General features: G+C 36.2%; 1 protein-coding gene across 1 annotated transcript in view; it reads left to right on the top strand.

The window, feature by feature from the left end:
- The window catches only part of LOC119792612 (transmembrane protein 132D-like), a 40307-nt gene extending 25082 nt beyond the window's left edge, over positions 1-15225 (top strand). The window contains exons 5-10 of the mRNA XM_038299333.1: positions 3338-3481; positions 5529-5737; positions 9662-9842; positions 9964-10077; positions 10162-10353; positions 12161-15225. Of these exons, the coding sequence (XP_038155261.1) occupies positions 3338-3481; positions 5529-5737; positions 9662-9842; positions 9964-10077; positions 10162-10353; positions 12161-13591 (2271 nt within the window). The 3' untranslated portion in view covers positions 13592-15225. The remainder of the gene's footprint in view (positions 1-3337; positions 3482-5528; positions 5738-9661; positions 9843-9963; positions 10078-10161; positions 10354-12160) is intronic.
- Positions 15226-15528: the final 303 nt, after the last annotated feature.

Below are 15528 nucleotides of genomic sequence, written 5' to 3'. Positions count from 1 at the left end.
TTTCTCAGCTGCTGTTCTTCAACTGATCTCCAACACCAACGTCATTTAGAGATTGGTTCTTAGGCAAGATCTGGTCGGTCCCTCATAGTATTTATTTATTCATAAAAACTATGGTTGGAAATTGGGCTTTGTTTGTTCGGTCTGATCTTGTCCTACTTTAGTTTAATAATAGACGTTGAAAACTGGGGGGTGATCTTTTCAATGACTTTTCAACCAATTTTTGCTCCATGGGATTTCCCCTCTGCTCCTGCCGGAGCTAAGGAATGCCATCTAACCTGACCTCGGTTCTCCAGGTGATTATTCCCCCGGTTTTGGGCCCTCTGACTAAAATAAACATGGACCGAGGGCAGGAGAAAGATGCAAAACCACTCAGAAAAAAACAAAACAAAAAAGCAACAACCGCCGCGACAATTGGCCATCTTCATTATAACTGGGCAGTTGCTAGTTGTACCTATATAAATGCTATTTTATTAGTCTGTGTAAGGTTGTGTATAGGCCTAACTTGCCACAGTCACAATGCAATGGTGATCTCTACAGTCATTAGTTTGTCAACTGTGTTGCCATAGTGCAAAAGATGTCTTCATCCACAAATTTGATCGGACTCCTATATAATTATAATTAGCAATCTTTAAGACGAGGCAAAAAGAAAAATTTAGATTTTCAGTTCATAGGTCATGTTAAATAACTTACATATACTGTAGATTATATATTACATTTGTATCTGTGAATCATTATAATTATTATACATTGTACCTTTAATTGAATGAATTCCCCATTAATAAAGTTTTTCTGCTTTTTTTAAGAGGAGAATGGAAAGTTTTTATTTGATTGCAGGATGGGTGCAGTTGAGTATTTTTTCCTTTACCAGTAATTGTGTAACTAGTAAGATGAGTGTAGAGTTGAATATATGAAAGATGTGGTTTAGGCTGGTAGAAGGTAGCTGTTGCTGAGCACAACTTAAGCCAGCCTAATTCTTTTGGATTCTGTCTTTGTTATCACATAGTAGTTCAGAGAGTCAGCAATCTTGTAATATCAAATTTACGGTAATCATTTTATAATCCAATACGTGTATTTCAACTTCAGTAAATGCAATATACTGAAAGGAAAGGAAACAGTTCTACACATGTATAAATGGGATAATGCCTACAGGATCTTATTTTGATTTTTACAGCAAAATGTGTATTCAGTCTTCTGTAAATAGACTTACTTAGAGAGGAAAAAACAAAATACCGTGCCTTCTTGCAGAAATATTCACTCACTTGCAGTCTTTTCACTCAGTAATTTGCATTTTAATTAGTTTTCATATCTTACTTTAAAGGGCAAAAGAGACTAAAGGCAATTATATTTATTAATATCAAATTTTTGCTTTTCTAAAAAGTCTTTTTCTGACAAGTTTTAAGTAAATAATCAGAATGCACAAAGTCAAAGGGTTAAGGGAATTTCTTCTTTTCATCTTTTCTTTGATAAATATAATTGTTCTTTTTTTTTTTTTTTTCTAACTATTAAATACCTCACATCCCACCTAGGTACAGATACTTGAAATGTTTGTTCTGTGATTACCTATCAGCCTGTAAGAAGTTTATGTTGCATCTTCCTGTTTGAAGAAAGCTGAAGTTGCGTCCATCCTCCTGAGTAGAATAAAGCAGATAAAAAATGATGATGTATTCTCCATAGTTACTTTCGGAAGGCAGTGTTTGTGGAATATGAAAACCCCCGATGAGAGATGGGTCCTAATTTAGGTTCTGTCTACAAGAGGAATGCGCTTGTAAAAAGTGGCAGATATCTATTCTTCACACCAGGTTTGATTTACAAATACAGGCATAGATGTTCCCTCTCTCCCTTATTCCAGCATGACACATTAAGAATGTGTATCTTTCACAATCAAAGTTCAACACACTGCAAAAACAATCCAGAAATAAGTAAAAAATTGCTTAAATTAAGTATATTTAGCCTTAATTTGAGCAGGTAAATAAGATGATTTGCCAATGGAATGAGTATTTTCACTCTTAAAATAAGATAGTTAGATAATATTTACTTGAAATAAGACGATAAAATTGTTTTTTCTAATTTTGAAAGGAAATTGTCTTGTTCCATTGGCAAAGTGTCTTACTTACCTCCTCAAATCAAGGAAAAACGCACTTATTTTAAGAAAAGAATAACTTATTGAGATTTCTATTTTTTGCAGTGCATGAACAAACATGAAATATATCTTACTAAATCTAACAACTGAAACTTGAGACACACACACACACACACACATACATATATATATATATATATATATATATATATATATATATATATATATATATATATATATATATATATATATATATATATATATATATATATATATATATATATATATACATACATACAATATATATATGTGTGTGTGTGTGTTCTGTAAAATATTATATATTATATCTGTCTCAGCAGGTAATTCATTTGCCATTTAAGATGTTGGAAAGTTGAAAATCCCCCAGCCTGAGTCAACAGTTTGTTTATGAAGCAGAACTGTACCACCTAAAAGTGGTAACTACAGATCTGGTCAAAAACAAAAGCAGTAGGGTGCTGTTTAGATGGTCTGTTCTTAAATATGGAGTGTTGTCCAATTAAGAAAAGCAAACAAATTCTCTGAAGCATTTCTAGCTCTTGGTTATGCTACTCTATGCTCTGTCACCAAGTTTAGGGTAATGATACCTCCTCTTTAGTCAGTTTTCTTTTTTTTCTTTAGTTTTGCAGCTTCTCCTCCAAAGCTGTTTGCCGCTGTTGCTTCCATATGTCACCAAAGAAGATCAAAATCCTTTACATATTTCAAAGCCTTGAGTTTTTGCTTTTGAGATGTATTTATCTTGGACATCATTATTTGAAAACTTTATCAGTGCATATTTAATTAAGTGATGCCAAATCTGAATATCACATCATTAAATCCCTTCAACATTAATCCTGTCCCAGCAAAGGTTTTCTTTAAATGATAGATTGGACTGGTTACTGCATGAAAAATTTCCTTTATTCACTTGTGTTGTCTCACTGTGAAATAAAATTAATGAGGGAAAAAAGTAGGAAAAAAATGAAGTAAATGTTTGGGTTGGTACATAGAGATATATTTTCTTTTTTATGACCCGGGTCCAATGTGTGTGTGAATGACAAGCCATGTTTGTTATTAAGCTATGCGAAAGAGCTCATGATTTCTGAACTGCTAAAAAAAAAGTAAAATGGATTTTTTTTTTTAATACTTGTTCCAATGATTTGTCTTTTTTTCATATGAATAGTACATTATGCAGAACATGAACTAAAACTAACCTTTACTTAAGATGCTCCTTTTTCTGCCTAGACATCAGATATTTTGAATACTGCAATGTTGACGGGGAAAAGGGTGTCAGTTCCTGTGAAAACCGTTGCTGTTGAGGCTGATGGAACAGTTACAGATGTGACAAACTCCACCAACTGCAGGTCAACTCAGGCGGACGTGCTCAAGGTAAGTCATGAAAACAGGACCCTAAGAAGCAGACAGGTTATGTTGATTTATAAGGTTTCATTTGACATTTTGTTTTGTATTCATTTAACATTGTTTGATTTATTTAGAAAAGTTTGCTACTAACCTTTTAATTTTAACAAAATTTCAGCCCAAAACGAAATAATTCAGTTATATCTTATGAGTATAGGGGAGGATGTTGTACGTACTTGCCCCCATTTTCACTTACTGGTGAGTCGGATATATAGTAGTGGAAAATTTGCAAATCTTCTTTTGGAAAGTAAGCTTGAATGAGCGATGCACACAGAAACTTTTAAACAGAGCATGCATGAGGGGAAATTGGTTTGTGCATGCTCTTGCATGCGTTTAATAGGCGTTCCCTCTAAGGAGCGGGTACAGGGTTGTGCATGTTAATTTCTGTAGATAGGGCTGATGTTTTCTGTGTGAAAATCCTCCACTATACCTTTCACAAAATAATTTTTGAAATTTGAAGTTAAGGGAAAAGAAATCAGAAACAAACTACTGGAATGTCATTCATAGATGTCCCATGACGGAAATCATGCCTGATTGTTTCAGGTAGTCTAATCTGCATGTGAATTCAAATATGTAGAATTGTTCCTCCTTAACTCAATTAAAGCAAAGTTGTTTTTTTGTAAGTCTTCAAGAACAAACTTGGAAATTACCATTTTTTGACCTTTGTGTCACTAAATTCACCAGTGAACTCACAAAATTCAATATTTTGCATGACATTGTCAAAAAAACAGGGATTGGTTAGAATGATCTTGTGAGATTCTGTCAGACATTAAGTTCCAAAGGTTTGGTGTGAAAACACTGTAATCTACCCAAAAAATTTTCATTGTCAATCTTCACAATCTTCTCAACTATGGTGTGTGTCTTTGGGTTATGCACTATTTTTAAGCACAGTTTTTCCTTCCACTTATCAGCACTCTGTCATCAGCCATCTTCTTTGGTAAGGACCTTGGTTATAATTATCTAGGTCATAACATTAAAAGGAAATGAAAGTCCATTTTTCATTGGTTTTACTGTAATACTAAAATGATCTAACAAACTAAATTCTGGGTTTTCATTAGCTGTGAGCCATATTCATAAAACAAATCAGCAACATGATATCCTGGGTTTAGTTTTAAAGCCAAATTACATATACATTTGTCAATAATGATGTAAGTCACTCAGATGCAGCTTTCGAACTCACTAATATTTATCGCTGTGAGCCACCATACTAAATTATATTCTTGAAGGGATTGTAGAAGAACACATGTTAGATTACAACCAGTACTTTGGAGATCTCCAGAACATCACACCCTGTCAATCAATGAGTTTCACATGAGATGGTCTTTTGATAGCAGCCACAGTCTGTATTTCCACAAGACTTTAATTTGACCTGTTCTATCCATCCCCATCCAACCCCCCCCCCCAAACACACACACACACACACACAGACACACAAACATACTCTTTACAACCCACTTTCCATTGCTTCACTCTATTCTCCAGTCTAGTGCTCTCCAATTACCCCACTGGAGCTACTGGTTTGTTAAGATAAGTGAGGCAGCAGTGGAGATAGGCCTCCAATCTGAAATAAAACACACCAACTGCTGTATCTCACCTCATTGCTCTTGCCGGTGGGGCCTGCATGGCTCCCACTTCCAGAACGACATCACAGGAACAGCTGTAAAGAAGGGCTTATTTTACTTCCTGTAAAAGCAGCGGCTTTAGATGAAAAACACAATCATTCAAACCCTTTGAAAACACACTGAAATTGGTTTGAAGTTTGATTTTTTTTTTTTTAAACCATATTGTCTTTCAGCTAGAGTTTTAAATCCCTCCTTGGTTTCCAGGCTAATCTTCTCCATCGCAAGATATCTTGTTCTGCTTATGCAAACCTCCACTTAAAAAACAAAACAAAACATGAAACACTTAAATCTTTAAAACATCTAAAGACAGTGAAGCCAACATCTAAATTTAAGTATGCCATGTGCACATTTGAAATCAGCATTTTATCTGCATTTCTGCCTTTTTGTCATTCCAGGTCTCAGAACGCTGTAACTATGTTTTCGTAAATGGGAAAGAGACGAAAGGCAAAAGCAGCGTGATGCTCAATTTCACGTACGGTTTCCTGAGCTCGCAGCTGGAGATGAGTGTGTGGGTGCCCCGCCTGCCCATGCTCATTGACATCGCTGACCCTGAGCTTAGCCAAATAAAAGGCTGGAGGGTCCCCGTCACAACTGGCAATAGAAGGTAAAGGAGAACTAGCTTGAGGCATAACCAAACTAAACTGCAGCTCTGGGACTCCAGGACTGCTTGTGGGCCCCCAGGAGCACATAACTGTTTGGTTGGAATGTATATTAAAAAAAATACACTTATTTGATATTTTTCTTTCTTTTTTAGTCTGATTTAAATAGTATTTTTAAAAGGTTAGCTTCTGTCTAAAAATTGACATACAGTGAAAAACACCTTATTTTTAATTGTTATTATTACATAACATCTAAGTGCTGTGTATAAACAACAGTATCCTAATACTATCTAAATGTTGAAGACAGCAATGTTCATTTGTATAGAGCTCCCCCGCTGATGTTTGATCCAAAAGTTTCCCAATTTACCGTCCCTGACTCCCAATTAAAATTTAACTTATTTCTGCAACAATAAATTGTGCATGGTTTAAGTAGTTAAGCTTTTAAAACAGCTTTTTTGAGTTTCCTTTAAACTATAAATCCACTTAAAAGTGAACACTTTTAGGCCTGTGTACATCTAATATGCAGTAGCTAAGCAGATTATTTCCAAATCATGTTTCTGTGAAGCTTAAAGTGTAAGCAAATTGGACCTTATTTTTTTGTGATAAATTTCCTATTAGCCCAACCTTTCTCTGCTAGATTTTTACACATCACAATATTTACTTTTTATGATGTAAAGTTGTTGTAAATCGAATAGGAATTCAAAATCAGTTTTGGTTAAGGTATTAGCCCCCCTTTAAACCTTTTGCCACAAAAAAAAATAATTGCAATTATTAAGAAGGTATTTTCAAACTTTTTTATTAAATGAAAAACTGAAAAAATTGGTTTGCAAAATTATTTAGCCCCCTTGAGTGAATACATTGTAGCACCACCTCTGCTGTGATTACAGCTGCAAGTCACTCAGGGTGTATCTCTCTCAGTTTTGCACAATGAGAGTCAGAAAGTTTTGCCCATTCTTCCTGCAAAACAGCTCAATCTCAGTGAGGTTTGATGGAGAGCGTTTGTGAACAGCAGTTTTCAGTTCTTTCCACAGTATCTTGATTGGATTCAGGTCTAGACTTTGACTTGGCCATTCTGACACCTGGATATGTTTATTTGTGAACCCTTCCACTTCAGATTTTGCTTTTTGTTTTAATTAATGGACAGACAAGTGAAAGATACAGCCTGGAAATATAAAACTTAAATGCAAAGTTTTTGATGGAGTATTAAAAACAAGATGTTGGTTAAGAAAAAAAGCATCTAAAATTTGCTGAAAGACTGTCAGTTGATTTGTTTACAGTAGAGCCAATTGAATCAAAAAGTACCTGCTCAAACCCTAATTTGGAAAATAAAATCGGCAGTTTGCCCTATTTTCAAGGAATCCCATTGTTATTGATATTAATCACTTTGAATGGAATCTGTTCACAAATTTGCAAATGCTGCTGTGGGTTTTTTACACAGCTGCATGTTGCCAACCATTAGTGAGTGAGTGAGCATTAGACACGCCACAGATGTCCTGAAAGTAAAAGGTTAGTAGCGTTTCAATCAATAAGTACAGTACAGTCATTATCCCCCCCCCCCCCCCGATCCTGTGATAATGGCTGTCATCCTCATCCCCCGAGTTCAATACTGAGCTCCAGATTCAAACAGACAGAAGGTCAGATACCTCATATTTCAATAACATTTTCCTGAATAGGAAATGGGACAGCCTCACAAAATTATTTATACAACCTAACTATTTTTAAAATTAGTAATGTCAAAGTTTCAAACATTTTGGGGTTTAATGTGAATGTAGGAAATCATTTAAAACAAAGACAAACATAGCTAGATTTTTGAAAAATTTTTATTGATCAATACAATTCCATTGTAGATCTGACTGTATGGTTGGTCAGTACCACTTTTTGAAGTCAAACTCCTGCCTCAGTCTTAATTATTTTGAAGCCTAGCAGGATTCCCTTGTATTCCAGATTCTTTGCAGCTCCCTGCCTTTTGGTGTTTCACTATGTGTTTGGTATGTTCAGAGTGAGATGTAGTTTAAGTTTACCCAAACTTACATTACTTGTGGTAAAAAGCACTCACTACAGTATGTCTTTGCAGATCGTAAGCCATAGCTTGGCAGATTACAGTTCTGTTATTGTTCAGGAATGTTCAGATGATGAAGAGAACCGTGCCTCTTCAGGTGCCGGAGAATGGAATGATGTTGCATAACTTCATGTTATATAACGGATTTTCTTCATAGAAGAGTTGCACAAGATTTTTTTAGGGGTACCTCAGTAAGAGGGCTAAACAGCAATGCAAACCAAATCTATGTAAAGATTTTTAAAAATAGTGCACATTACAGTAAATCACAAAAAATATAGATAGCTTTCTGAATGAAAAACGTTTAAAGATTTAATTGGACGTTTTGAAACACTTTATAGGTGTACACATGTTATACTGAGAAAAAAAATAATTCTGTCAATTACTGCATGTTTCCTAAAGGGCTTATTTTAGATTTTACAAATGAAGTAAAATTGATAAAAATCACAAAATAAGCCACAGAATGTTAAAGGTATGAATAAAACTCACTGATTATGTTTCAGTACTTAGCAACTTGGAAAGCTCAAAACCTTTTTATAGAAGTAGAGCAACAGTTGTGTGGATATAATAATTCCCATGTGAAAATAACAAGAGTTTCAATAAAACGATGATAAACCAAAGAAAAGACAGAGGAACATTTTTGCAGGTATTAGAACAAGGTTTTGCTACTAAACTTCAAAAGTTGGACAACAGTATTTAGCCAAGAGTTACTATTTTGTGCAAAGTTGTTGAGTCAGAGTGATTTAATTCAGGCAGCATTGCCATCACATGTTAAGCTTTGACCTCAGGCTAAGTAGTAATGATGTTTATTTGGACTTTACCACTTGACGAAAGCTTTCTGCCTGCAGAGTAAAAACATTTCCATCAACCCTGCAGCACACCTGAGGTGCAGCGTGTGGCAGGACCAGCTGCGTGTATGATAATTATATGATCATTGCTGAGAGGTTCACAGCTTAACCTCTACCACATATAAACAAACCACTCAGCCATGGGATTGTGGTTAATTTAAGTTAAATTGATTTTGAGGAAAAAGGTCACTCCACATGTGCTTTGCCTCCAAAGCAGCAACAGCAATGCTGTTGAGTTTTGCTATTTTTCCTTCAGAAGTTCACAGATTAACAGCATGTTTTTGTTGTGCAACTGTTGTCTGGAAAATGCTAGAAGCAAGTGGGAATAACTTTTCTGGGTATGTGGGTAGGGAAGAAAAAAAATCTGTCCAGTGTTATTCAAAATAAGACTAGAATTCCAAAAGCGAAACTGTACATTTATAACATGGAGTGTAATATAGTTCAGATGTTTTTTCTTAATTCAGTTTACTGTGGTTTGTAGCTTACAGAGACTACAAATATAACATTTGCCACAAAAGAATATTCTCATACAGAATGATTATGTTATTGTCATATTATATCACAGGGAATTACTTTGCTGCTGTCTGATAGATGGTCAGTGAAACTCATGACAAAGAGGGTACGGTAAATCAAAAAAGTCCTTGTAAAAACCCGGTTTTTTACTGTGAGTTGTATCCGAGTGTAAGACTTAAAAAAGCAGAAAAGATTGGTCAGAATAAGGACAAGTTACAGGGGGAAAAGACATGCAGAAAAATGTTAAATCTTCCTTAATCTCCTCAGGAAGGCCACTGGATGATCACCTTTTTATCTTTCTATTGCAGAAATTGATGCTAAGGAGCCCTGGCACAGTATTTCTCATTTCTCAGTTATATTACACTTTGTAGACAAAGAAGAAAAAAAGTAATTCAAATAATATATATATTTTTTTTATTTCTAATGATATTCTCATTTGTTAAGAATCGTAAATTCACTACATAAGTGTCCCTGTAAGTATTAGTTGATTATTTCTTGTCTTTGTATGTCAGATCTACATGGGATAGTGAAGAAGATGAAGACATGAGGAAGGGCCGTGGATGCATGTTACAGTACCAGCTATCGACATTGAGGGTGTTCACGCCCTTTGTGGCCCAATCTGATTCTGAGGTTCTGCCAAGTCCATTTACTGGAGAGAAGTCTGTTGAATACTTTATAGGTTCTGATTGGCAGGTAATCAAATACAAAACATTCCCTCACTGCCTGCTTGCAGATGTTGGCTACTATTCTAATTTTGAATGTTACAGCATTTCAAGTCATTGACTATTTTTGTTTTCTATTTTTTAATTTGCAGGTAGATGTGACAAATCTTGTACGCAATGACCTAAAAGTAGTAGACCCTGAAATCGCTAAAGTGCAAGATGGGATCATACTGCAAGGACGGGCCGTGGGGACCACTGTTTTGCAGGTAAAGCATCAGCAAACCTCTGTGTGCAGCTTATTTGTTGTGGTTTTTTTAGCAGTCTGAAAGGGATTGTGTTTCTCTTTGCAGGTGTTGTCCCCATTGACATCGTCTGTCCTGGCTGAGAGAAGCATTAGGGTGATGGATGATAAAGTGAGTGTGACAGAACTAGGGGTGCAGTTGGTTTCCGGACTCTCTCTGTCTCTTCAGTTCAGCCCTGAGAGCAACAGGGGTATTGTTGCCACGACGACCATGAGGGAGACAATCACAGAGCTCAAACAAGTAAACAACTTAAATTCTCAGTTTCTTTTCTGTTGTAAAAACTTCAAGATAGAATATAATGTAGGCAAACACAATAGCCCTTTGAGAAGAAATATGACAGAACTCAAATTCCTGGATGAAGCACTGCATATTGGGCAACAGGTGATTTCACAGTCTGTGTTTTGGTAACATATATCATCATACAACATTTATGCTCTGATCAGTGAATCAGAGCAAATAATTATTTGAGTTTTTGTTTTAGAACCTAACAAACTGACTAAAATTAAATATGAAAATTGATTAAGATCAATCTAAATAGCATTTCTCTGTAATAGTATTTTTTCATGAAGAATAAATAAAGATACATGGTTAACTTGAAATTGAAATGAATCCTACATGCTCATTTTTATCAAAATTATTCTAACATTTAACTGTACAAAAAAGTAACATGAGTAAAAGAAAGAGATACACATTTGAACTAAAATTTTGCCTCTTTAAAAATGAATGTGTTCTAAGTTTGGAGCCTGATCAGCAGCTGCAGAGCTCTGAGAGACCAAGATGAAGCAGACAGATGATCATGTTAAAAGCTCACTCACACATTTAGCTGTGGCAGTCCGCCCATTTTAAACCAGCTCCCTGTCACTGGCAGGCTCTCTTTTACGTTCACTGCACTGCTACTGCTGCTCTGTCCCAGTCAATAAACCTGCCAATGTGGATGACCAGCCAATTGTGACTGTGATAGCAAGCTGTTGTCCTCAGGGCAATTGACAATGTATTCAGATCTAAAATATAGGTTAGCATTGTGGTGACCCAGAAGTGCTGAGTAGCCACAGGAAATGGGTCATTTTGTTGTAATGTCACTTGATTGGCTAATTCTGTACCTAATGTGACCCCTAATGTCTCCTTTTTTGGTAACGCTGAAGGATATCTGCTGTAATATTGTATAAATTATAATTGGTTAAAAACAAATGTATTTTTCCATGCTTTTGGAGAAATTATTCAAGTGTATGCAGTTTGGAAAAGTAATTTAATAGCCAGTTGTTTCTTGGTCTGAATCAATATGAAAAAGACAATGGGGGTATAGAGAAAACTTTTTCAGGCTTTATTCTTTAATCTATTGTTAGAAATGTTCAATATTTTCCCTTTATTCCTTCACTGTTTCCATTCTCCATTATTTTTCCTTTTCGTTGTGCACACCCACTCCTTTTCCTACCTTGTTCAACCCTTGTAACTATATTTTCCTAACTTTCTAGTTTCCTATCTCTCAGTTCTATATCCTTTTTTCTTCCTCTTCTTTCTGTAATGTATGGCTCATTTATCCTTTCATTCCTTCAGTCTGTCCCCCTCATCTTCCTTTCCTTTTTCATTCTGTCTATACTATCTTCCCTCTGTTTCTTTCCTTCCTCATGTCTAACCTTTTGCATCCTTTCCTTCAGCCCATCCATCCGTTGTCTTCCCGATTGGCAATTACCTACATTCCTTCCTTTTGTCTCTGTTCCAGATCTCTGTAGTTATACCTTTTAACTCAGTTTTCTTTTTACTTTAAATTTAAGGCTTGTCCACTGAAGAAATATAAATTTGGCACAACCTGAGGTGTTTTGCATTTAAATCTAAATATAAAGGAGTGAAAATTTCTACTTTGCATGTGGAAATATATGGAACCTGTGCAGGAATACTAAGTTCTGTGTTAAATTCTGCATTATAAATGATATCACTATTGTTTTCTATGATATTTCATTTAAAAAGCATTTGTTTGCTTCCTGACTTGCATACTCAGTAAATTTCAGTTAATGCTTTTTTCTCTCTTGCTGTCTTTGTTTTACTACAGGAAGCAGTGGTCAGCTGCTGGATTCAGTTTAGCGATGGGGCAGTAGCTCCACTGGAGCTTTTTGACCGGAGTGTCTACTCTCTCACTGTTTCCACCAATGATGAGAGGGTGGCCACTGTGCGGCGTACTCCCCTCTCCACATTTGTGGTTGCACAAGGCGAAGGCCGTGGAAGGCAGGTCAGGGTGGAGCTGAGGATCTGTGAAGAATGCCAGAAGTCTAAGAGGAAGAGTAAGCTAGCAGTGGGGGCAGGAATTCTCAAGACCAACTTTCAAAATAGCAGACATAAAGCAGGAGGTGCAAATAAAAATATGGGATCAACGGGTGAAGTTGAAACAGCAATGACCTCACAAAAAAATGTCACAGTGATGGATAAAAGGCCAACAACTAACCTGCAGTCTGTTATGGTCGAAAGCACAGCCACGACAATTTCAAACAGCTATTTGCAAACACCTCCGGTATGGGCTGGAAAAACAAAACCTACAGGAGCTTTTGCATCTGGTGTCAATACCATGGTCACTCAAACAACCATGAAGAAACTATGGTCTGATGCACAGTTGAACACTGCCAAACCAACAGTGAGCTTTGTCAGTAAAAGAGATGGGAAGAAGAACCAATACGGGAGCATGCTTGACAACTCAAATACTTCCTCTAACTATAATGCTCCTGGAGGTGACAAACCTGAGAAAGAGACTCCCAATACTAAAACACCGAAAGTAATTGGAAGCGACATCATCAGAACGTTCAAAGCCCTGTCAGACTTAGAAATTGGCATATATTCCTTGATAGGGGTCTCTTGTGTTGGTATTATGGCTTTTCTGCTCAACTGTGCTTCATATAAGCTGTGCTTTAGGAAACAGAAGACCCCCATACAGACAGGTCCAGCTCCCCATGCAGACCCGAAGGACCACAAGCATGACTGGGTTTGGATGGGGGGCAACAGTCATAGCACCACTACACCTGTTGCTCCGGTTGCTCCGACTCAAGTCTCAACATTAAAACGTGAGCCTCACCGCCCCCTTGAGTCCCACCATTCAATAGATTCAATTGGGCCCGGTGGTTTGCAGGGGTCTTTGCCAACTGTTAGTGCCCCAGCTGTCCCAGAAAGAACCGCTACACTAGGACGCTGCAGGAGCGGCTCCCAACACCAGTTTAAAGCAAAGGCAATAGACCCTATGGCAAACAGGTCAGCCACTTTGCTTGCAAGGCCACACCGCAGTGAGCCTCTGCATTCTCCCACCAGCAAGAGAAATCAGGTCCAGTTCACCACTTTTACAACTCTGGACATAAAGCACTTGGCTGCGCTAAAGAAGAATGGTGTGGACTTAAATTGGGCTAACCAGAAGACGCAGCAGCAGCCCGCTTCTCAGCCCCAGACACCTTTACCTGACATGCCTTGGCCTGTTGTGACACCATTTGGAGAACCCCAGTGAGTTTACTGAAGTAGCCATACTGTAAACTGTATGTTTGCATGGGAGGAATATGGTGCCTTTTAAATATTCATACCTGTTGATCTTTCCACAGTTGGTAACATCTCTGCCATAATCTCACATATATTTCATTGTGAAGTGGAAAGGATTCATGCTTCTTATATTTTTAAACACTGAATTCTAAAAAGTGCTGTGTGAAATTATGTGCAGCTTCTGAAATGCATTGCTTTGTTGCACCACCTTTTGTTGTGGCTGTAATTGCAACCCTTTTGGAGTATACATCTATCAGCTTTGCACATCTAGAGGCCCACTGTTTTTTGCAAAATATGTCATGCTAAGATTGCATAAATAGCATCAGTGAATATTTATTTCCATGTTTTTGATAGGGCTATTCTAATGTGAATCCACTTTGGGCCATTCTGTTATTTCTCTAACTGTATATTTTGGCTTGTGAACTTGCAATCATAAGCCATTACCAAGCAGATGACAGCCTCACAGACTTTTTGGTTTTATTTTGGAAGCCATGGATCATTACCCTAACAAATGTTCTACTACTCTGCTTTGGTCCTTCATATAAAATTCCCACAATAAGCACGTTAATGTTTGCAGTTGAATTATGAAAAAATGTGTTTCAGTTGGTATGAATACTTTCACAAGGCACTGTATTTCTAAATGAGATGAGACAAGTTCTGACAAGAAATGTTTAACAAATTATGATGGCTAGCATTTTTAATGTCAAAAGGTAATGGACCATAAAGAATTTATACAATGTACCAATATAGGGCTTAAGAATATTGTCAATATTTATTGTGTAATAATTCTAAAACAGTCTGTCATGTATGTATAGATATTTATTGTATAGTATTTTACACATATATACATTTATTGGTAAAAGAAAACAGAAAATAAACAGTGGATATTTAGTTACTTTTATACAATTGTGTAGTTTTAGTCTGAGTAGTTCTAGACATTGTTAGTCATCAGAGTGGATGCAGTATGAGAGAACTTCATCCTTGTAAATAACTCCTTTCTGCTACCAAAACCTGTAATATGACAGAGAATTATATAATTATTACTTTATTATAAACAATCTATCAACATTTTATTTTTAGTTATTTGTTTGACAAGGGAAAATGCACAATAATCAACATTTTGCACTATAAATATTCCTGACTTAGGTAAATTAAGCTAGTTTTGTATAAGTATTACATACTGTGTCTATGTTTGTAGTTTAGGCTTCAGGTCTGTCCTATGGATGTACTTAAAATAGTTAAATGAGAAAATGTCAAAAAGTGCAATACATATTCATGTGAAATTTTTGCATTTGTAAATACAAAAGTGATGCCTTTTTAATTAAGATTTTCCTGTTTTTATAGAACAATTTCCTGATAAATTTCTACTAGTATAACATTTTCTTTTAAAGTTTTATTTAATTGCTTTGTTTGAGACCATGCAGTAATTCTGACACAATAAATTGTTTGGATTAAATGTCTGAAGCTTATGTCGGATTCAGTTGTGTTTTACTCCGGAATGTAATTTACAGTAAGTTTGATGTCATTTACCTCTTAAATGCCCCTACATTATGTTGGATGTGCCTACCAGTGTTAGGCCTCCGTGTTCCTGCACTGTATTAAAAACAAAAAGAAAAGAACAAAAAGAAAATAAATTGCCCATCATTTCTTCTATCCTCAGATCATCCCCAAAGAATTGTAGAAATGTTATACTGGTGGTCTAGGATAACTCGCAGTTCACATTCTTTCCTTATTCACTCCTTCCAGGGTCTCCAAGGTTAGCTCAGCTCAAAATTACGTTCTATGAGCTGTGATAAATAAAAACTGTCTGCAGCTTAAAGACGACCGGATAAGCTGATTTTATGCACAACATGAATTTGGTTCTTAGAATGTGACAGAATACACATCATTCCATGCAAACAGCTACAA

This window comes from Cyprinodon tularosa, unplaced genomic scaffold (assembly GCF_016077235.1).
Source record: "Cyprinodon tularosa strain WSP-4 unplaced genomic scaffold, ASM1607723v1 ctg425, whole genome shotgun sequence".
Taxonomy (NCBI): Eukaryota; Metazoa; Chordata; class Actinopteri; order Cyprinodontiformes; family Cyprinodontidae; genus Cyprinodon; species Cyprinodon tularosa.
The sequence above is the reverse complement of the archived record's forward strand: the minus strand, read 5'-3'. Positions and strand labels throughout refer to the sequence as shown.